The sequence below is a fragment of the Tursiops truncatus genome, chromosome 1 (assembly GCF_011762595.2).
Source record: "Tursiops truncatus isolate mTurTru1 chromosome 1, mTurTru1.mat.Y, whole genome shotgun sequence".
Taxonomy (NCBI): Eukaryota; Metazoa; Chordata; class Mammalia; order Artiodactyla; family Delphinidae; genus Tursiops; species Tursiops truncatus.
In genome coordinates this window covers 158,942,878-158,963,411 of record NC_047034.1, presented here as the reverse complement: position 1 = coordinate 158,963,411, position 20,534 = coordinate 158,942,878, and the positions used below count along the sequence as shown (strand labels likewise).

The 20,534-nt window shown below is 57.1% G+C and overlaps 1 protein-coding gene across 7 annotated transcripts in view; it reads right to left on the bottom strand.

The window, feature by feature from the left end:
- COL16A1 (collagen type XVI alpha 1 chain) overlaps nt 1-20,534 on the bottom strand; it is a 51,308-nt gene that overhangs the window by 29,410 nt on the left and 1,364 nt on the right. For 5 of the 7 annotated variants that reach the window (XM_033839034.2, XM_073792959.1, XM_033839037.2 and 2 more), the window contains exons 2-38: nt 19,622-19,728; nt 17,614-17,688; nt 17,389-17,506; nt 16,386-16,509; nt 15,810-16,076; nt 15,111-15,191; nt 14,805-14,930; nt 13,943-13,996; nt 13,616-13,642; nt 13,034-13,069; nt 12,014-12,040; nt 10,866-10,928; nt 10,555-10,596; nt 10,409-10,453; nt 10,277-10,312; nt 9,839-9,901; nt 9,420-9,464; nt 9,240-9,335; nt 9,023-9,061; nt 8,357-8,401; nt 8,180-8,215; nt 7,571-7,681; nt 7,129-7,164; nt 6,865-6,900; nt 6,675-6,785; nt 6,273-6,317; nt 4,409-4,444; nt 4,242-4,286; nt 3,811-3,942; nt 2,996-3,031; nt 2,663-2,770; nt 2,224-2,346; nt 2,063-2,116; nt 1,804-1,845; nt 1,462-1,497; nt 1,323-1,376; nt 709-777 (exon numbers count right to left, since the gene is read on the bottom strand). In XM_033839034.2, coding sequence (XP_033694925.1) covers nt 709-777; nt 1,323-1,376; nt 1,462-1,497; nt 1,804-1,845; nt 2,063-2,116; nt 2,224-2,346; nt 2,663-2,770; nt 2,996-3,031; nt 3,811-3,942; nt 4,242-4,286; nt 4,409-4,444; nt 6,273-6,317; nt 6,675-6,785; nt 6,865-6,900; nt 7,129-7,164; nt 7,571-7,681; nt 8,180-8,215; nt 8,357-8,401; nt 9,023-9,061; nt 9,240-9,335; nt 9,420-9,464; nt 9,839-9,901; nt 10,277-10,312; nt 10,409-10,453; nt 10,555-10,596; nt 10,866-10,928; nt 12,014-12,040; nt 13,034-13,069; nt 13,616-13,642; nt 13,943-13,996; nt 14,805-14,930; nt 15,111-15,191; nt 15,810-16,076; nt 16,386-16,509; nt 17,389-17,506; nt 17,614-17,688; nt 19,622-19,694 — 2,592 coding nt within the window. In that variant the 5' untranslated portion in view covers nt 19,695-19,728. Of the gene's footprint in view, nt 1-708; nt 778-1,322; nt 1,377-1,461; nt 1,498-1,803; nt 1,846-2,062; nt 2,117-2,223; nt 2,347-2,662; nt 2,771-2,995; nt 3,032-3,810; nt 3,943-4,241; nt 4,287-4,408; nt 4,445-6,272; nt 6,318-6,674; nt 6,786-6,864; nt 6,901-7,128; nt 7,165-7,570; nt 7,682-8,179; nt 8,216-8,356; nt 8,402-9,022; nt 9,062-9,239; nt 9,336-9,419; nt 9,465-9,838; nt 9,902-10,276; nt 10,313-10,408; nt 10,454-10,554; nt 10,597-10,865; nt 10,929-12,013; nt 12,041-13,033; nt 13,070-13,615; nt 13,643-13,942; nt 13,997-14,804; nt 14,931-15,110; nt 15,192-15,809; nt 16,077-16,385; nt 16,510-17,388; nt 17,507-17,613; nt 17,689-18,936; nt 19,024-19,621; nt 19,729-20,534 lie in introns of those variants that run through there. The other 2 variants (XM_073792976.1, XM_033839028.2) reach the window with 2 other exon arrangements.

Sequence of the window (20,534 nt, the reverse complement as noted above, 5' to 3'; positions counted from 1 at the left end):
GGTTTAGGAAGATCCCACATGCCGCAGAGCGGCTGAGCCCATGAGCCGTGGCCGCTGAGCCTGCGTGTCCGGAGCCTGTGCTCCGCAACGGGAGAGGCCACAACAGTGAGAGGCCCCTGTACCGCAAAAAAATAAAAAATAAATCTAAAGTTTAGCTCTTCAGTCACACTAGCTACATTCTGAGCGCTCGACAGCCATGTGGGGCTGGCGGCCACATCTCAGGCAGGGCAGACAGTTCTATTGGGCAGCACTGTTTTAGACGATCCCAAATGACTCCAAGGTTTGAAGTGGAGGGTGGCGGGCAGAACATATGGGCTTTGAGTCAGACAGACCTGGGTTCAAGTCCCGGCTCTGTCTCCTCACCCTCTGGCCTTCAGTTTCCTCATCTGTGAAATGGGGATAATCATAGCCATTCCCGTACGGGGCTGTTGTGAGGATTAAGTGAATCTCTGTTTGTTTAGAGCTTAGCACAGGGCCTCAGCACCATCACTGCTCAAAAACTGGTGGTGTTCAATACTATCATTCTTCAGGGGCTCCCCCCATACAGGGCGGTCTTCCTTCTCCCAGGCCGGGCCAGGCTGAGGCCTCTCTCCTCCCGTCCCCCATGTTGCTGGGATGGGCAGGGTCAGCCCCATGCCCTCTTCCTGGCGGCAACGCCCTTGGTCCAAGCAACATCCCCAGTGTGGAGCGCAGGGGGCGGGCCCTTACCGGAGGCCCAGAGACACTGGCACCAGCAGGTCCCACAGGCCCAGTGGCTCCTTTCACCCCTGGAGATCCCTGTGGAAGAGAGGGTAGAAAGGTTGCAGGGCCAGAGTTTAAAGCTAGCTACAATCCAGCAGGTGAGACCAGGCCTTGGGCGGCCCTCTGACGAACATCCCTCAGCTCCCATGTCCCCTGTGCCCACTGCCAGGACATTCCGAAGTGTTATAAGTCTAGAGCCCAGGGCTTCCCTGGTGGCACAATGGTTAAGAATCCGCCTGCCAATGCAGGGGACACAGGTTCGAACCCTGGTCTGGGGAGATCCCACATGCTGCGGAGCAACTAAGCCCGTACGCCACAACTACTGAGCCTGTGCTCTAGAGCCCGTGTGCCACAGCTACTGAAGCCCATGTGCCTAGAGCCCGTGCTCCGCGACAAGAGAAGCCATCGCAATGAGAAGCCCGTGCACCGCAATGAAGAGTAGCCCCCGCTCACCGCAACTAGAGAAAGCCCATGTGCAGCAACAAAAGACCCAACACAGCCTAAATAAATAAATAAATACATAATAAAATAAATAAATTAAAAAAAAAAAAAGTCTAGAGCCCAAGCAGGCAGAGGCTCACCTTGGCACCCTTCTCTCCAGCAGGGCCAGGTGGCCCCCGAGGTCCCAGAAGCCCCTGCAGATGGAAACACACTTAGTTACCTCTATCCTAGAGTGGCCCCTTCACCTGCCCATTTCCTCCAGGCCCGAGGCAGACGTACCTGAATGCCAGGCAAACCCTGGGCTCCAGGCTCCCCCTGCAAGTCAGAAAAGGCAGACTGGGCCACAGCTGCCCAAGCCAACCTGCCCTGCCGGCAGACCTGGTCTGGGGTGGGGTGTCGGCCAGCCCAAACTCAGGAGAGCTCCCCAAGGAGACTCTGAGGGTCAGAGAGGAGCAGGGGGTCAAAACCAAAGTCCCAACAGAAACAACCGCAGGCCAGGGCTGTGCCCTTGAGCGTCTGGAGGCAGGCAGAGCTCTGGGGTTTGGGGCGCAGGTGGGAGTGAGCAGCTGGCTAAGGGAAGTGCTGGGAGGCAAGCAAGCAAACGTAAGGCTGGAGACTCACCTGGGGCCCCTGGACTCCCACTCCTGGAGGCCCTGGCTCTCCCTGAAGAGGCAGAAGGACAAGCCTGCGCTTGAGATTCCCCACTCACCCTTCTCCCCTGTCCCAGCCCCTCCTCCTGGACCTCCTCCACCTCCGCCCCCTCCCTGCTCTGCAGCTGATCTCCATTCCCCTCACCAGGCCCTCCATCCCTAGGCGTATCTCCGCATCCACGCCCTCACCCACACAGAGCTGCAGCCCAGGCCCTCACACTCACACACACCTGTATGCCCTTCAGTCCTGGGGGTCCTTGAACTCCTGGTAGACCAGGCTGGCCCTAAAAGACACAGGTGAGCCATGGGTCCCCTCAGGGGAAAGGGGGCAGGAGGGAGAGAAGGAAAGCCCAGGGAGGAAAGGACAAGAGGGCAGGTAGCCAGAACTCACCGGTTTACCAGGCCGGCCCACGCCTTCCGGCCCCGGATCTCCCTTCAGGCCTGGCTTCCCAGGTGGTCCTGCCCTGTCGGTCAACGCCCCCTGCAGGCTGGGGCAGGCAGTGCAGCCATCACCCTGGTCAGAGAGGGGCACAGCCAGGAGCTCGTGAGCCAGGCCTGGCGGCCAAGCCGGGAGGAGACATCGGAAAGGGGATCCTTGTGCCCTTCTGAAAGCTCTGCCCCTCCACTGACCCCTCCTCAGCCTGGGATATCAAAATCGGCCCCTGACACGCCTAGCTCTCCTCCCTGCCTCGGAGAATAGCCGCGGCGCCTCCACCCAGTGATTCTGGCATCCCCTGAGGCTCACAGCCTGACCCCGAGTCCTTCCCCTCACTAGCTCTCAGCCTAATCTCTTTCTGCTCATGCAAAAAACTGCGCCCTGCCTGACTGACCTTTTCTCCTTTTGGCCCTGAAGGGCCCCGAACCCCAGGCTCTCCCGACAGTCCCGGCCGCCCCATGGTGCCCGGTGTTCCAGGATCTCCGGGATTCCCAGCATCGCCCTGTAAGGAGTAGGGTTCAAAGAGGGCAGGGGTGATCCAGCTGGAGTAGGGTTCAAGGAGGGCAGGGCACGGTGCCCTCTTGGGACCTGCAGGCACTCAGAGCCCTTCACTGGGGCTGGGGGCTGGGCAGGGAGTGGAGAGTGGGCACAGGGCAATCAGGAATAGGAGGTAGGGAGGGCATCTGAGAGGAGGTGGTGCCCACCCGTGCCCACCAAATTATCTTACCTTCTGTCCCTTCAATCCATGCTCTCCAGCTTTGCCCTGAGAAGAAAGCACTTCCAGCACCCATTCACTCATACTAGACACCCTTAAGTGTCTGGCACTGTGTTAGACTCCAGGAATATACAATATACAAGACAGATCAAAATCTCTGCTCTCATTCTAGTGAAGCGATATTCAAGAGAAGAGACTTGAGCCAGGATCCCTGCTTGGGTGATCCTGGGCAAGTTACTTAACCTCTTTGTGCCTCGGTTTCTTTATCTGTCAAATGGGGACAATAAAAAGAGCACAGGCTTCTCCCTCGTAGGGTTCTTGTGAGGTTAGACAAGCTGATACAGCTGATATGCGTGAAACAGTGCATGGCTCATGAAGTACAGTATGTCAGCATTCACTGCTACTAGTAAAGCAGTAACAATAATAATCGCCACAGTGGTAATTATCATTTCTTGAATGCCTATTGTGTGCTGCTAAGTTCTTCACACACATCGTTCCTAGGCTTTACAACAACACCGTGCGTAGGAAACAGAGGCACAGAGGGGGAAGTAACTGGCTCAAGCCAAAGGGCTAGTAAAAGGCAGATCTGGACTTCGAACCCAGGTCCACCTGGTTCCAGGTTGGTGGTCTTTCTGCACAGCCGGCCATGCTGTGTCCCAGGACGAAGGGCAGAGGCCTGTCAGGCCAGCTCCCTCTGGGGACAGAGGCACTGACCCCTCCACACACTCTCACCTACTCCCCACTGCACAGGGAGCCTAGAGACCCAGGCAGCCCCTGTCCCCCTTAAGCCCTGCCTGTATCCCCCCTCCACAGGCCCCAGAACTCACCTGTTTTCCTGGCAGGCCAAAGCCTGGATGCCCAGGCTCCCCCTTCTTTCCGGGAGGCCCAGGCAAGGCCAGCACGTGGCTGTCCCCTTCCTGGTGCTTGGACAGGGCGCTGCATGACTCACAGGGCTCCCCCTGCCAAGCAAGGACACGGAGCTGGGGGACCCCAGGCAGGTTTGGAATCTGGGGCTGGGGAATGTAGCCCGGCCTGACGTAGCACCTGTGCTTGCCAAGGGATATCTCAGGAGACATTGTGGGAAAACAGGTAAGAAACGAAGGTGGGGGCCAAGGCCTCAGGGGTCCTGACATCATGCTAAGGGACCAGATGTTACCCTCAGGCAGTGGGGAGCCTCGGAGGGTTTGAAGTAGAGTGGGATAGGCGTGCATTTGGGAAGCTGGCACTGGCCACGGCGCGGGGAACGTCTTCAACTTACCTTCTCCCCCTTGACGCCTGTGGGTCCCACTGGCCCTGGAGGCCCCTGTGTGATAAGAAGCCGTGTGTGATGGCCAGCATCTGCCCGGGCCGTGCTGGGGCCTCTCATCTCCCCACGTCCCACCTTGTCCTTCTCCCCAGAGCTGTTGGCATCCAAAGCTCACTTACCAGACCGCCAGCTGGCCCTGCCTCCCCGAAATTACCCTGAGAGCAAAGCAGAGAACACAGGGTCAAAGTGAGGAGGCCACTCTAGGTCATTCCCAAACCCCAAACTACACAAATAACCCCTTGGGACCCCCAGCTACCCCCCTCATTTCCTGGCTAGGGAAACTGAGACCCAGAGAGGGAAAGGGATTTCCCCAAGGTCCCCAGGGGAGTCTGTGGCCAGCCTGTTTCTGTCCCCAGCCTCACTCTGCAGAATCCCAGCCCCACCCTCAGCTCCGGCCCAGCACGCAAAGATCACGAATTCATTTATCCAACAGTCACTCGCTGGATGCCTGTACCCACTGTGCACTCAGCGAGGTGCCAGTAGGTAGCAGTGAACAGCACAGACAAACACACTTGTGGAGCTTACACCCTGGTAGGGACACCAAGAACTTTTAAATAATTGTAACTGAATAGCGATGAGTGCCGTGAAGGAAATAAACAGGGTGATGAGACAAAGGAGGCAGGGGAAGCCGTTTTAGACAGGATGGTCTGGGAAGTGTTAACCACAATTATTATCAGAAAGACGAGACAAAGGCCAACCAATGAAACAATAGGGGGAGGTAGAGAGGAAAAACGTTCTAGACAGTGGGAGGCACAAGTACAAAATCTAAGAGGTGGGAACATTCTTGACATATTCCAGAAAGTAAGGAGGGCAGCACATCTAAGGCACAGGAAGTGGGGAGAGGAAAACCAGATGAACCTTCAAGGCAGGCAGGGCCAGGTGTCCAGGGTCTTGTTAGGCATAGAAGGCCTTCAGTACAAAGTCGAGTCATAGAAGTATTTTAAGCAAGGAAATAATGTAACCTGAGGGTTTTGTTTTGTTTTGTTCTGTTCTTTTCTTTTTTAACAAAGCCCCATTAGCTACTGGATGAAAACGTTTAAGAGCTGCAGTGGCCACAGGCAGGCCAGCTGAGGGGCTGCTGCCACCATCCCAGTGAGAGATGATGGGACCCAGACGAAGTGGCGGTCATGGAGGTGAGCAAAGCAGGTGGAGTTGAGAGAGGTGCTGCGGCAGAACTGTCAAGTGGAGGAGATGATGTGGAGATGGGAGGAATCAAGGATGCTGCACCGTTTGGGGTTTGAGGAGGTTTGAGGAACTCGGTGTATGCCATTTACAGAGATGGGGGGACCGGAAGAGGAAACAAGTGTGGGGCGGGGGCACAAAGCTCCTCTGAGAAATGACAGGCGCGATTTGCCTGGCAGAGCGGAGTCTGAACGTCCTGCACTATTAGTTCAACGCTGTCATTTGTCTCCAATGCAACCACAAGTACAAACGTTCACATGGCACTGAAATCGAGTAACCCAGCCGAGCAGGGAAGATGACCAACTCTGGAGCCATGTTCCCTGGACTCAAGTCCCAGGTCTGCACCCAAACACCCATGGGACTTTGAGCAATTTACTTGGCCTTTCTGGACCTCTGTTTCCTCATCCATAAAATGGGAATAATGGAGTACCTACCCCATGAGGTTTTGGGAGGAGGAAACAAGTCAATACACCTACAAGCCCTTGGAATGCTGCTCGGCACAAAGTAAGTGGTAAAGAAGGATTATTATTATTTTATTATAAGGTAGTCTTAAATGTACTTAATTGTTTTGGATTATCAGTAAATTAAAAATACAACACTAAGGAACTTTCTTGGAGAACATGCGGGCTCTCAGAAATCAATTCTTTGACTCCAGTCTGCAAAACACTGATGAATTTCTTTCTCTGTGGATTTACAGTTTGATCTCTTGTCTATGTTGTCCCTATTCCCCGTCCAGGGACCCCCTCCCCTGCCTCCCGGCCAAGAAGACCCCGGTGTTCCTGACATCTAACCAGGTCTCACCTTCTCTCCTTTCAGCCCTGTTGGCCCTGGAGCCCCAACTTTCCCCTGAAAAACAATCAAGTCACAGTCACTGCATCCCCCCCACTCCCATCCCTCCAAGACTCCATGGGTCCCAGTGTCCACCCAGAAAGAGAAAGGCCAGCTCAGAATTACAAATCCCACAACCCTGCAGGTAGCTGGACAACTACCTCTGTTATACAGATGGGCACTCAGAGGTTCTAAGAGGGAGTCCCGGGGCAGTGCAAGGGTGGAGGGAGACACCGGGCTACAGGCCTGGAGAACCTGCCTCAGGGCCTCCCTCCTGGTCTCTGCCTTGAGACCCAGAGCCTAAGGAGCCAGGGAGGCCACCAGTGTGGCAAAGATGGGCTGGCCTGGCCTGGCTAGGAGGCAGCAGTCACTCACCGGAAGACCAGGCAGACCGAGGCCAGGAGGGCCCACATCTCCTTTGGGCCCTATAGAGGGCCCAAGATGTTGGGCTGCTACGGGTGAGCTGCAGGACAAGCAGGACTCCCCCTGCGGAAGGAAGAAAAGGGATCAGAAAGGCTCCCAGTAGTCAGAAGGCGCCAGCCAGAGAACAGGGTCCCTCCCTCACCTTTTCTCCTTTGAGGCCTTGGATGCCAGGGTCACCCTGCAGGGAGAAAAGGTTTATGGGCTGAGAGACTGGGTATGTTGGGGCACCCCAAATTTCCTAGCCATATATGAGGACAGCAATGTCACACACCACAAACGCTTCAAACACCCAGGGGTCCCAGGGGATTCAAGGTCAGCACCCCAGAGCCGGGGTTCATCAACCCATGTGACAGATGGAGGAAATGAGGCCAGGCTAAGCTACCCCGCCAGAAGTGCCGGTACATACCCGATCACCCTTTTGTCCACCAGCTCCCAGGCCCTCCTGAAAAAAAGGGTCAGTGAGGGAGTGGGGTACAGAGTCCAGCCCAGGACCATAACCCAGCCCTGCCCCCTCCTTTCCTCCACCTCCAGCCAATACCCAATCCCAGGAGGAGGGCACAATCTCACTCACTACAAGGGTTGGCTCCACCCCAGCTTGCCCAAAAGGCATCTTAAGCTTTGGCTGGGAGAACCCTGGTTGGTTGCCATGGAGACCTGGGGTGGCCTTCTAGCCCAGCCCTAAACTCTATGGTTCAGCCCCCACCCCCATGGAGCTAAGAGCCTAGACTCTCTGCCCACACTGTCTCTATGGCCATGAGAAGTTTCCAGCCCCTCTGCCCAACACCTTTCCATGATTATGCCCCCTGGTTTTTTGGTGGAGTCCCACAAGGGTCACCCTGGGCACTCACCCTGGCTGGTGCAGGAACACCCGGTTCTCCCTTGGGCCCTGGCTTTCCAGGGAGCCCCACAAAGTTCTGGAACCCTTCAGGCAGCGCTGGGCACACTTCGCAGGGGTCACCCTAGCAGAAGGGAGAGAGCATGAATGGACAAGTTGGGGCTAAGACCCTGGGAAAGACAAGGAGCTCTAGGCATGGGGTGGGCCAGGGCCAAGTGGACAGCTGGAACACTGAGGGGGCTTTCCACTCAACCGACTCATTCATTCAGCTTACGATTCCTGGACATCAAAAACTACATCCTCAAAAGAAAAAAAAAAAACTACATCCTCACAACAAGCCATAAGAAATCACTGTGTCCCATTTAGAAGTATGGCAACTTGGGCAAAGGGAAAAGCTCATTGACTTGCTGTGTTCGTGTGCGTGGTCGAGGTGGGACTTGAACCTGTCTGTGTAACTCCAAAGCCAGGCCCTTTAGTAATCACACGCACATCATAGCAACAAAGAAGGGATGGGGGTTCCCCCAGGAGGGTCCCAGGCCCAGCGCCCTTGATGCTCAGTGTCACCTTCAGAGAGAGGCTTGCCCTCCCATCCCAACCTGGGGAAACCAAGCCTGGGACTCACCTTCTCTCCCTTCAGCCCTGGAACCCCTGGCTTCCCCTGTTGGAGAAGCAGTGAGCGTTAGTGCCACAGCAGAGAGGGCCCGAGGACCTAGCCCCTCTCTCTCTGGAGGACTTGGTAGACGAGGCCTGGGCATGGTGGGCAGCAGCTCCCCTCCCCCACCAGATTGGGGTCACTCACAGGTTTCCCACCAGGACCTTCCTTTCCCGGCACTCCGGAGCTGCCCTGTGGTCAGAAGAAGGGTTAAGGGGGAGGCTTCTGGCCGTGACCTCAGCCCATGCACCCCTTTGCCATCCAGTTCCCTCTCTGGACAGCAGGACAATCTTGCCAAATCTCCCATCTCCTCTCAGTCGGTTTTGTCAACAAACACTCCCTTCCTGTTGCCTGTCCTTCTCCATGTCTAACCCAAGTCCTTCTGGTTGCAAAGGAAGGGAGAACATGAGGCCTCTATATGCCCCTTCCCCAGTGCAGCACGTTTGGAGGTGACACGGGTGACCCCAGAGGAACCACAGCAGAAAGACATTTCCAGGGCTTTCTGCTTGTCAAGGCATAAGGCCCTAACATGAGCTTGGGCCCTCCAATTAGGCCACTCCGGTCATTACCAGACTTAGGCCTGCCCGTCCCTGTGCCTGCAACCCAGGCCAAGGCTCCCACGTCAGCAAGCACTGGGATGGGGACACTGCCCACTGCGGGGCCCAGCCCCCCAGCCCCTTCCCCAACATGCCGGCCACCTCCCTCCTCCCCGCTGCTGTCCCTGCTGCCCCGGCCACCCCGGCCGCATTCTCCTCTCTCCTCCCGCTAAGCAGGGAGCCTCCCGCATGTGCCCCTGCTCCTGCTTGCACTTACCTTGTCTCCCTTGGGGCCTGGAGGGCCACCTGGGTCCCCCTGAGGGCAGAAACAGGGTCAGGCAGGGGCTTCCCAGGGCCCTCACATTACAGTGAGATCCACTCTGGCCCTTTCCCCCAACCAGGCCCCCTGGGACCAAGCCTTACCTCCCCACCCCTGGCCAGGAGGGAGAAGGGTCTCTGAGGAAAGGAGGGCAGAAGGGGCAAGGGGTACTCACCGGGGTCCCAGGAAGTCCTATCCCAGCGGGCCCAGGGAGGCCAGGGGGCCCAGGCTCTCCCGCCAGCCCCTCAGGCCCAACAAAGCCAGGGTCTCCCTGGCACAGAAAGAAGGTGGGTATGAGAGAGCTACCGCCTCAGCCCCATCACCCACTCTTCACCCCTCAGACACCCACACTCACCTTCTGCCCTTTGGGCCCCATGACACAGATCTCTCCTGGCCGGCCCTGTGGGCAGGGGGAGGGTCTAAGAATGGCTGAGGCCTGGCACCTCCCAGGGACAGCAGCCCCACTGGGACGTGTAAATACCCAGCTGCCCACCCTCCCTGCCCTGTCCCAAAGGCTGACTTCACCCAGGGCCCCGAGGTCATTAGATGTTAACGTCAGGACATTGGAGGTCAGGGGCTCCTAGGCTGGGAGTCAAGATGCCCAGGGTCAGGCCCTTTTCTGCCCCCTCCCGGGGCACAGTTCTCCCCTCCCTGGGTCTCTGTTCTGTCTGAGCAGAGTAGTGGGTTAGATTCCGAAGCTTATAGTCCAGCATTTCAGGACCATGTGCTGAGGGACGTGGGGATCGTGCTGAGGAAGGGTTCCAAGCAGCGTACATCTCGGCCTGGCTTTCCTGGCGAGCCCTTGATGCCTCCGTCTCCCTTGTCGCCTTTCTGGCCCTGAAGAAGGAAGAGGCAAAGTGACCGGCGCTGAGAGAAGGGGCTAGAAGAGCCAGGACTGCTGCATCTGGGGAGGGACAACTGCTCTCTAGATCCGTGGTCTCAGCCTCCCCAGAGATGAAATGGCTTCACAGGAGGGGAGACAACAGGAAGAACTGCCACCAGCCAGGCCACTTGCTCAGGGAGTCTGTGGCTTTTCTCTCCAGGTCTGGCAGGAATTTGGACAAGGCAGGAGGACTGGGAGGCTTCGGGAGTACTACCAGCTCTGGGCCCAATGACACCATCCCCTAGGATGACTTTGGACACCTCCCTCCTCCTGTCTGTAGGGTTCGCAGACCTCCCTGGCACCCACCCCTCAAAATCCTGGCCCATTACCTTCTGGCCTGTGGAGCCGGGGAGTCCTGAGGGTCCCTGAGATAAGGAGGGGACACAAAAGAGAGGTGAGGGAAGGAGGGGGAGGCTGGCCAGGACCCCGCTGCCCTGCCCTGTCTCTGGTCCCATACTCACCAAGGCTCCCGACTCCCCCTTCTCTCCCTTTCGGCCTTCTGCACACTGAACAGGGAGATGAGGTGTTGAGAGGGGCCCAGGGTCACCCCTTCCTCAGGGGCTGACCCCATATTGGCCCTAAAGCAGGTCTCTCCTCCAGGCCTTACCTGAAGCGGGGCGTCCGGGGAGATTCGAACACAGTCATTGCCCTAGAGGTAGGGAGCAAGGGATCAGCCTCCTAGGGGAGCCATCCTAGACCTGTTTTGAGGAGGATGGGCCCAAGAATCCCATAGTCACAGGTGCCCCTAGAAGATACAGGTTTCCGCACACTAACCCCTAGAGAGACCCTGTCCCTCATCCCCTGTTTGGACCAGGCTGCAGGTTTCCATCTGAGATGATGGGATGATGGCTCACATTCCGGCCCAACCCCGGGGCACAGGTGGGAACGTTCTGCCGTGGACGTGGCCGGGGCACTTACCCGGGCTCCCTTCTCTCCCTTGGGTCCTGATGGACCAGGCAGGCCCTGCTCACCTTTCTCTCTCTGTGGATGAGACCAAAGCAAGGGCTGGGACCAGAGGAGCACATGAGAGCCTTGAAGAAGCTCTCCCCATCCTGGTCTTCTCCACGCATCCACCACACACGGGTGTGTAAGTGAGCACAGCCCTGCCCCAACCCCCCGCCCCCCCACACACAGCATATGGATTCCATACGCACTCATCCGCCTGTGCCTCCCACCCCAAAAGACCATATTTGGCAAATCCGTAGTTTCAGGCAGAAGGTATCTCTTCTCCCACACTCCAACCCAAGCATGCTAGCTCACACACAGCACACCCAGGGGCACAGGGACACATGTGCGTGGACACACACATGTGCAGTGGAAGACACCCATGATGGTGAGTGTCAGGCTGCCCGAGTTCAAATCCTACCTCCACCGCTTACAAGCATGTGTCTCAGGGCAAGTTATGTGAACTGTCTGAACCTCAGTTTCTTCATCAATAAAATGGGATTCATGTCAGCACCTACCTCAAGGGGCTGCGGTGAGGAAGAAATGTGACACTGCAGGTGAAGTGTGCACCACTTACACGCACGCGGAGGGGCTCCAAGAATGATATTATATACTCACAGGCACACAGGCGTGTGCAATCTCACACTTGCACATCACCCACAAGCTCTGTGATCCTGTCAGGCCCACAGGTATATGGGTTCACCCCCCTGCACATGTGCAAACATGTATCCAGAAATGCACGTAGTCACACACATAGACACACACACACAAAATCACACCAGTCACCCACGTGGGCACAGCTGGGCCTCGGTTTTCCCTGAAATAAAATGATAGTACCCACCCTGCAAGATGCCTGAGGGGGTTCAGGAAGGTCATGGTGCCAATGGGTGGCCCAGTGCCTGATGCACAGTAGGCCCTCAGAAAAGGGCAGTTCTTAACATCCTCTCATCCACACAACCCCCTACTCTCTCCAACACACACACACACACATCTAATCACCCCACATATACGCAGGCTTGGGTAGCCCTGATATATACACACAGCCAAGGGGCCACATGCCGTGAGATGGACTAGCATCACTGAAGAGGGCAGAGGTGGCCTGTTCTCCATCTGGGACTCACCTGGGGGCCAGAGGGACCAATTGTGACCTGAGGGGACAGATGAGAGAGGATGCAATCATCTCAGGGAGGGAGAGGAAAACAGAGGCCCAGAGAGGGCAAGCAGTTTAGCCAGGGTCACACAGGGGTGGCTGAACCAACAGCCCGAACCCCAGCCCCTGCTCTGTCTCCCAGGCCAACCAGCATGCTGATTTTATTTCCCAAAGCTGTCAAACTTACGGAGGGGTTTGACCTACCTTCTCTAACCTGCCTGGCTTTGGCTAGCTCCACCCCGCAGTTGCTAGGATAACATGGCTGCTTGGTTGCCATGGTAACCCCTGCATATCTGGGAACCATCAGCTTTACTGGATTTGGTGGAGGGCAGGACGGAAACAGGGGAGGTCAGCAGAGGGGGCACTTTCTGATGTCCCCCAAGGCCAGGGGCTTAGAGCCGAGGGGAGCGGGGGCTGTGCCCTTTGTGGATCAATGCAGAATGTCAACTCAGAATGTCAGGCTGTGGGAAAGTGGTGACTCATACTGCCCACGGAAGAGACGCAGTTGGGTACCAGCTGGGCTCGCACTGAGCCCCTTTCCCTTGTCCTTCTGGACCCCAGAGGGAGGATGGGCCAGGACCAGCTAGAGAGGGATAGGAGGGGAGGCCCTGAGCCAACACGTGGTTTGGGGGGCAATGCTGGGCTGTGCCACCCTGAGCCAGCCGTTCCCCTTCTCTGCCTCTAAGATGACATGGGAAGCCTTCCAAGGAGAGCAGGCCTGAGTCCTTGAGGGGAGGGCCAAGCTGGGGTCAGCACCCAAGGCTCTGATTCTGCCAGCCGCCACCCCGGCCCCATTCCACCCTGGAGGGGCCCTGGCTCGGTGGGACTGCGGGTGTGGGTCAAGCCCAGCTCTGGGGGGCGGGCAGGCAGAGAGTGCGAAAGTGCACAAAGACCCCCTTGTCCTGAACCAGGAAGCCGCCAAGCCAACCTCTAGGCCACGCCCACTCCCAGGCCCCGTCCACCCCACCCAGCACACTCTCTCTTCACTCACGTTGCTCTCCCGGGCACCATGGACACAGGGCGGGCACTGAAAGGGAAGAATGGGCCTGGAGGTCAGGTCTGCGAGCCCAGGACCAGCCCCCTCCACCCCACTGGCCCCCTTACACACACCAAGAGCATCACAGGTGTCTGGGTGGAGCTGAGGAGCATAAAGATGGAAACCCTGCCAAACAGGCCTCGCCCCTCAACTGCCACCGACCCAGAGCCAAGCCATTTCTCAGATGAGGAAACTGAAGCCCAGAGAGGAATAGCAGTGGGCCCTGGGTCACACAGCATGCTGGAGCAGAGTGAGGCCCAGAATCCAGGGTCCCATGGCCAAGGCCTGGGCCCTCTCCAGGATACCCGTGGCCATTTGCTGCCAACTCAGCAGGAGTGCCCAGGGCTGAACACCCCGCTCCTAAGGAGAAGCACAGGCAGACAGGGTCCAGCATCAGGTCCCCAAGGAATGCTGGGAGCTGTGTGGTCATCCCACACCCCCATGCCCAGGCTCCAGGGCACCAAAGCCTTGTCCGAAGGGCTCATGCTGGCACCTTTCCAACCAAGCTCTTTTTGCCAGTCTAGATGGGAGGCTTACCTCATCCACTGCCGTCTCCTGGTGGACCTGGGAAGAGGGAGGGCATGAGAATGGGTGGGGAATGGAGGGGACAAAGCACTGCTTCCAACACCCCTACCCAAGAACCACCAGAAGCGGGTGCCCTAGATAGTGCCAGGTACTGTCTGTCTCACTCCCGTTCATCCTTCCTTCTCAGAGCTGGCACCTACAAATCCTAAGCTCTGTCCAGGAGAGTGGGGGCAGGTGGGAAGAGCATGGGCGGAGAGTCTCTTTCTCAAGGGGTTTACGGAGGGCAGGGAGGGCAGCCTGAGGCCACTCTTGGCTCCTCCGCCCACGCACTGTCTCTACCTTTGTTTCTCTCTCTGCCTCCTGGCTGATTCTTCCCGTCAGCTGGGCGTCCACCTGAGCAGACAGAATAAGGAGGGAATCTTGAGGAGGGGGCAGTTCTGGGGCCCACACTAGACAGGGGCCCCCAGGCAGGGGCATGGACCCCTGGGATGCCTCAGCCTGACATCCGGCAGTTCCCAGGTCATCAAGAGCCTACTCAGGCCCCTGGCACCCCAACAGGCCCCCCGCCTTCCCTTTCACCCCACCCACGTGATGTCGGAGAAAACAAGACCATGAATCAATGGGATCCTGTGTTCCTGCAGCCAAAAGCTGGGCAAGATGCCCGGCGGGCAGGGAGGCTGCCCTGCCACGGTGTGGGGCTATGGGAGGCACTGGGCTTCCCTGCCGCCCCCGAAGAACCTAAAGCGGGCAGGGCAGCTGGCCATGGTGCTGGGCATGGGACCAGCCTGGCACTTGCCCGGGCTGAGCCCAGGACAATGAGTGAGGCCCAAGGCAAGCAGTGTGGCACCCGGCCTCTGACCCCAGATATCCCTGTCCTGGAGAAACTGCCTTTGGGTGCCAGCCTGGTCCTTCCCTCACTAGGGTCTGGGACGGTAGCAGTGAGGGTGTGGGTAGTACCAGAGCTAGATGGGCACAACTCTCAATGCCAGCAGGCAGGCGGGCACAGGGTATTACAGTGGGCTGTCTCTCTGCCTACCAGAATCCAATAGGGGTGGGAAGCAAAGAAGCAGGGCTTCCAGTGCCCTCCCTGCCCTGGGGCACATGGTCAACTGACCCTGGGGGCAGGCCCCAGTCAGGTCAGGGGAGGGGCAGGCCCACTTGTGCCTGTCTATGCCCATGTCTGCCTGCCCTGCCTACCCACCTTGCTGTTTTGCGGCTCCTCCAGGCAGAAGCAGCGGGTGTAGACCTTGCCCTCAGTCTGTGGATTGATCTCGATGAGCTCATTGCTCTGGGTGTCCCGGCGGGCCTTGGAGGTCTCTGGGGGACACTGCCCAGTGTGGGGGAAGGGTTGGGGTCAGTACAGAAGGCAGACTCCCCCCACCCCACTTCACCCACTCATCATCCTAAGATCTCTAGGCATCGCCTTCCTGGTCCTCCATCTCCAGCACACTGTGTCCCTGGACAGTGCCCCAACCCCTCCCAGCTGTGCTGGGGCCAGGCCACTCACCCCTCCCGGCAAAATCTCACAGCAGCCCTCCTCCAGCACAAGATCCGAGTCACAGTAGATGTGTGCCTGCTGAAGGTCAAACTGCAAGGGACACACAAGTGTCACTTCATTCTAGCAAATAGCTCTGAGTCCTGGACCCTAATGAGGCACAGAGATGGCTCCATCCCAGAGTTTGCCCTCAGAAGGTTTCCAGTCTGGCCTGGGAGACCATCAAGAATACAGCTGTCACAAAAAGCAAAACAAAACTATACACGAAAGAAAGAGGGAGAGGGGGGAGAAATGTTCGCTTTGGCCCAGAGGAAAAGGGGAAGAGGAGATTTCATTCAAGCTGGGCCTTGAGGACCAGTAGATATTCAGCAGGTAGGTATACAAGGAAAAGCATTCCAGGCAGAGGTAACAGCATAGGCAAAGGCTGGTGGTGTGAAAGTATTAGGTGAGATGGATGTCTGGGATGGAATCAACCAGAGCAAAAGCTGCATGGAAAGATGGAACAGAAGATGCTGCTGCAGTCATTTATAGGGACCAGATCATGAAAGACCTTGAATGCCAGGTTAATACGTTCAGGCTGCATCTGGAGGTCAATGGGGAACCATGAGAGGATTCTGAGCAAGGGAAAGTCCTGGTCAGATATAGGTTCCCGGGAGCTCACTCAGGCTCCCAGAAAGTAGGAGCAGAGTCCAAGCCTGACCTAGCACTCACCGAGACAGGTTTGCCCTGCTCAGCATCTAAGCCCAGAAAAACATGGCCCACAGGCTGCATGGGTCGCCAGGGCCCCAGAGGCCGGGAGGAGACTGATGTGCAGTCCACATGCACAGAGGCTACGCGTTCAGCCACGCTCAGCACCAGCTTGTGCCAACGCAGGTCAAAGAGCTGGGGCACTGAGAAGATGCAGGACACGAAGTCGCCATCTTGGCCCCGGGCCCGGAACTCCAGGCTCCGCTCTTGGCTGTTGACTTCCAGGGAAATCTGTGTGGAATCGGGAAAGGCAAGGACAGAGAATCAGAGCCCCCCAAGCCACAGCATGACAAAGGTAAGGGCTCTCAAGCTCATTTCACAGGAGGGGAAACTGAGGCCCAGAAAGGGACGAAAGCTGGTGGGGTCACAGAGCAATACCTCCTAAGAGTTTGGGATAGGTGGGGTGGGGGTGACCTTGAGGGTGGGCACTGGGATGGAGCAGGGAGGCCCCAGAAATCACAAGCTGGGACAGAAGCTGGTATGGACTGGTACTGCTCGATGGCCAAGAGCAATGGGGGTGGAGCGGGGGGGCGGGCTCACCTGCGGGTACCCATTTCCATCGGTCACTTGAAACAAATACCACGTATTCTGGTGGGTGTGTTTCTTCAGCAGTAGTGTCAGCACCAGGGCAAACTCACTGGGGAGGCCCCGAGGGAATACACGTCTGGGGGTAGAGCAGGGAGGGTGCCTTGAGGCTCAGGTAAGAGACCACCTGCTGCCCACCCTGGGCCCTCAGGACTGTTGAACCTACACGAGACACGCACAGGCACACACCTCCAAACTGCCACACACATACATATACACATCCATTCATTCTACAGATGTTTCTTGAGGGCCTACTATGTGCCAGTGGTGGGTCTGGCTGCGGGGGGTAACAGGGGTGAAAACACAGAGAAGAGGCCTGTCCTCAGGGAGCCTTCAAGTCTGACGGGGTGATGCGGGAGGTAAGGCCATAAACAAAGGATCCTCAGAATGACTATTGCACTATTTCATTAGGATTGTGGTAAGTGCTTCCAAGGAATCCAGGATGCCTTGGGGAGAATAACCGGGCCTGGGGCAGGGAAAGAAATACTGAAAAACGATGAACAGGTTCAGCACGACTGGAGCAGCAAGAAAGAAAGGGAACATTTTGGAAGATGAGGCTGGAGAGGTAAACAGGGGCCAGACCACCCAGGGATTGTGGGAGTTCGGACTTCACACGTGTGGGTGCGCGCGCGCGCACACACACACACACACACACACACACACACACAATTCTTGAAGGTTCCCTCCTCCATCCTGGAGTCCTCATGGTGCCCACAGGATGCAGACTTGTCCTCACCCACTGCTAGCCAGAGTTGGGGAAAGGACACAGGGTGGGCCTGCCAGTCCCCTTCTCTCTGCACGCCCTGCAAGGCCCAGGAGTGGAGACCAGGCTGACTCCTGACAGGAAGCAGGATACAATGACCCACGGGTGCCCCTGAGCTTAGGCCCCACATGCAGAGTTGCTGGGAGTGTGGCTGAGGTCAGTACTGATTCCCAGCAGTCACACTGGGGCCTTTACCGCACGGGCTGGGTGACTGAGACCGCTCCCAGTCGCAGGATGAGAGGTCCCTTGGGGTTTCGGATCTTCTTAACGGCAGATATCTTCATGAGGCGGAGTCGGCGGATGAGATTGAAGCCTTTAGGGGAGACAGTGGATGAAAAGCTCAGCTGGGCAGGTGAGTGGGATACTGGCCACTCCAGGAAGATGGTGGAGGGGAGACGACAGGATGAGATGAGCACTCACCAGTCACGTTGGTCGATAAGTCGCTTCTGGGTTCCAACTTGAGTCCTTCTTGCTGTGAAGGTGGGCACCGCTCCCCTGGAAAAGAATTGGCAGTGGGGCATCTGGTGGGCTCAGGCTGAGGTGACTGCACAGCCGGGCTCTTGGGGAGCCTGGGGCGGAGCAAGTTCATGTTCCCCACACTGCATCTCTACCCAGGCTCTGCCTTGGGGCTGTTTCACCTTTCGCCTTCTGACCCTGGCTACCCTGGGAGCCAATGCACAGATGGGAAGACTGAGGCCTGGCCCAAGGCTACCAAGTAAGTTCATAGCAGAGCAAGATCAGAATTCCTAGAACCCAAATCTCCCTAGGACCCCCAAGTCAGGGGCCAGGCCAGCAAGAGAATGAAAGAAACTCTGGGCAGGCCTACAGCTCAGATGGGGGTGGGGAGCTGTGTATATACACATGCCCCCTCCACAACATACACCCAAGTGGGAGACAGAGGAGCACTTCAGGGGCAAGGAAACGTCAGGTCCATGCACACTGTGTTATATACCAGTGCATGCACATGTCTGCACATGTGTGAGTTGTAGATGCCTGTGCCACCAGGGGTGCCATGTGCTGCTGGTACACATGTTCTCAGCAATGGGTGGGGTTCCACTTTCCACAGCCAAAACAGACAAGGAGGCCAGACACAAGTCTGAGTCAACAGATTGACTTTTCACCTGGATAACTACATTATGAAACTGTGAGAAAAGACTGAGGGCCTGAGTGGACCACAAGCTCAAGGAACCCACCAGAACCTTGGGGCTCCAGACAGGGTATATTAAGGGGGTAAAGGCTCATGCAGAAGGGGATAGCTTAGTCAGGTCTCCAAAACCCTAAGGGACAGGTAGGCAGCCATGCGCCTGCCTCTTCTCTAGGGCTGATTGAGCAGAAGTAATGAGAGAGTGCTACAACAGGAGAGATGGAGGCTAGAATCAGAAAAAACCTTTTAATCAATGCAGATGGGGTAGCTGGGACAAGCCGGTGGATACAGCTCCTAGAAGCTGGGCATTGGGATGCCTGGTGGGAAGAAGGAATCCTGGATTCCTAGGCCCAGTGACCCCCCTGGAATCTTTCTGCCCCAGGTTTGTCCAGAAAACCTATCACTGTATTTAGCATCAGCAGCAGCAAAGGGTGACTCACCCCTTGGCAATGGGCCCAAATTCCTTACAGATGTTGAAATTATCTGCCCCAAACCCCAGGGGACCCGGTGAGGGAGAAGACAGTAAGGCATATATGCAAACATGCAAAAACACATATGTACACACACAACCCACAGACAGTCACATGTACCCCACTCACATCTGCATCTTGGTTGTTCTGCCTCTTTTGGCTGGATTTGGGGTTCTAGGAGTTCTATTTCTGCTCAGACACACAGCCAGAGGGCACCTAGCAGGGCAGGGCAAGTTGCCTGGTCAACTTCCTCTGGCTTTGGGCCCTGGAAAGCTGCACCCTTTGTCCCATCCGGCGTCTGGGCCTTGAGGCGGCCCCTTTATCCAAGATCGCCGTGGAGGAGGAGGAGCACGTGGGCTGGAAGATGGATTCTCCACCAGGGCAAGGACTGGAGAGGCCTGGCCCGTTTGGGGATATGCAGCCTCCCTCTGCAGGGAGAGCTTGCTGCCGGCTCCTGCCCACCACGCCGGCCCCACCAGCAGCTGGGGCACAGGTTGGGTTTATGTATTAGGGTGGGTGGTTCTTCCCACACACAGAGACACAGGAGTAGGTACTGATGCACACAGCAACTCTGAGATGTAAACGCAGAGAGGCCCAGAGACACACAAATATGTAGACAGAAACACACATCCTCTCTAGCTCACCTCACACTGGCTCATGCGTGCAAACACCTCAGGCCACTCTGAACCCAGCCTCTGGACTCTCCTATAAATGCCCACGTGACCCAGGCCCGTGGTCACATATGTGCACAGGACCCCACACCTCAGAGAGGCAGTGGCAGGCCTATGGCACTCTGATCCTCACGTCATCTCACCTGTATCTGCCTCGTGGCTGCAGATAACACAGAGACTGAGCAGCCACAAGCCAGGAGCCCAAGATGCCCACATCCTGGTCCAGAGAGGTCGGCCGCAGCCACAGCACCTGAAAACCACAGAGAGCAGGAAGGTGGATTCCTGAGCTCCCAGAGCAGAATTCCACACGTGGGCAAGCAGCGACCGGCCCATGGGGCCCAGGCGCTGGTACTGGGGTTGCAGGAGGTCTAGCCAGGCGTCAGTCCCCCTCAGAGGCCCAACCACAGGCCTCGGGCTAGGATTTGGGCCGAGGTGATATTCAAAATATTTAACCACCGGTATGGCACGGACACCGACCAGCCAGAGCAGAAGGCTGGCTGGAGAGCTGAAAGCAGGTCCAGGCGGCATCTGGCTGCGTCAGTGGACAGTTGCTGGATTGAGGAGAGATCTAGAGGGTCCTAGAAGCCCAGGTCACTCGGGAGAGCGAGGACGCTTGAGGCGGAGGCTATTTGCCAAGGCACTTGGAAGTATTTCAATATTTTATCAACCTGTGCACTGTACTGGTATATGCTAGCCTGGCACCTGGCTAGCCGCACCCAGCTCAGCCAGGCGGCCCTGTCTGGCACCCACAAGGTCAGGGGCTGACAGCCGGGCTGAGTCTCCTGGAAGGCATCACGGGGTTGATGAGCCAAGGAGCCTCCCCCATGGGTGCAGCGGGCGGGAGGACAGGTCAACGGGCTCAGGACCTTGTTGCCAACCTCCCCTGCTGGTGGATGCTCGTCTTTTAGTTTTATTAAACCCCGATGGATGGGCCCAGATAAACCCATGCGGGCTCAGCAAGCGGCCAGCAGAGCCATACATCATCCAGCCTCCCCCGAGACAGGCAGCTCGCTCACGCACACAGTCATGCATGTGTCAGCATGACACACACAGATA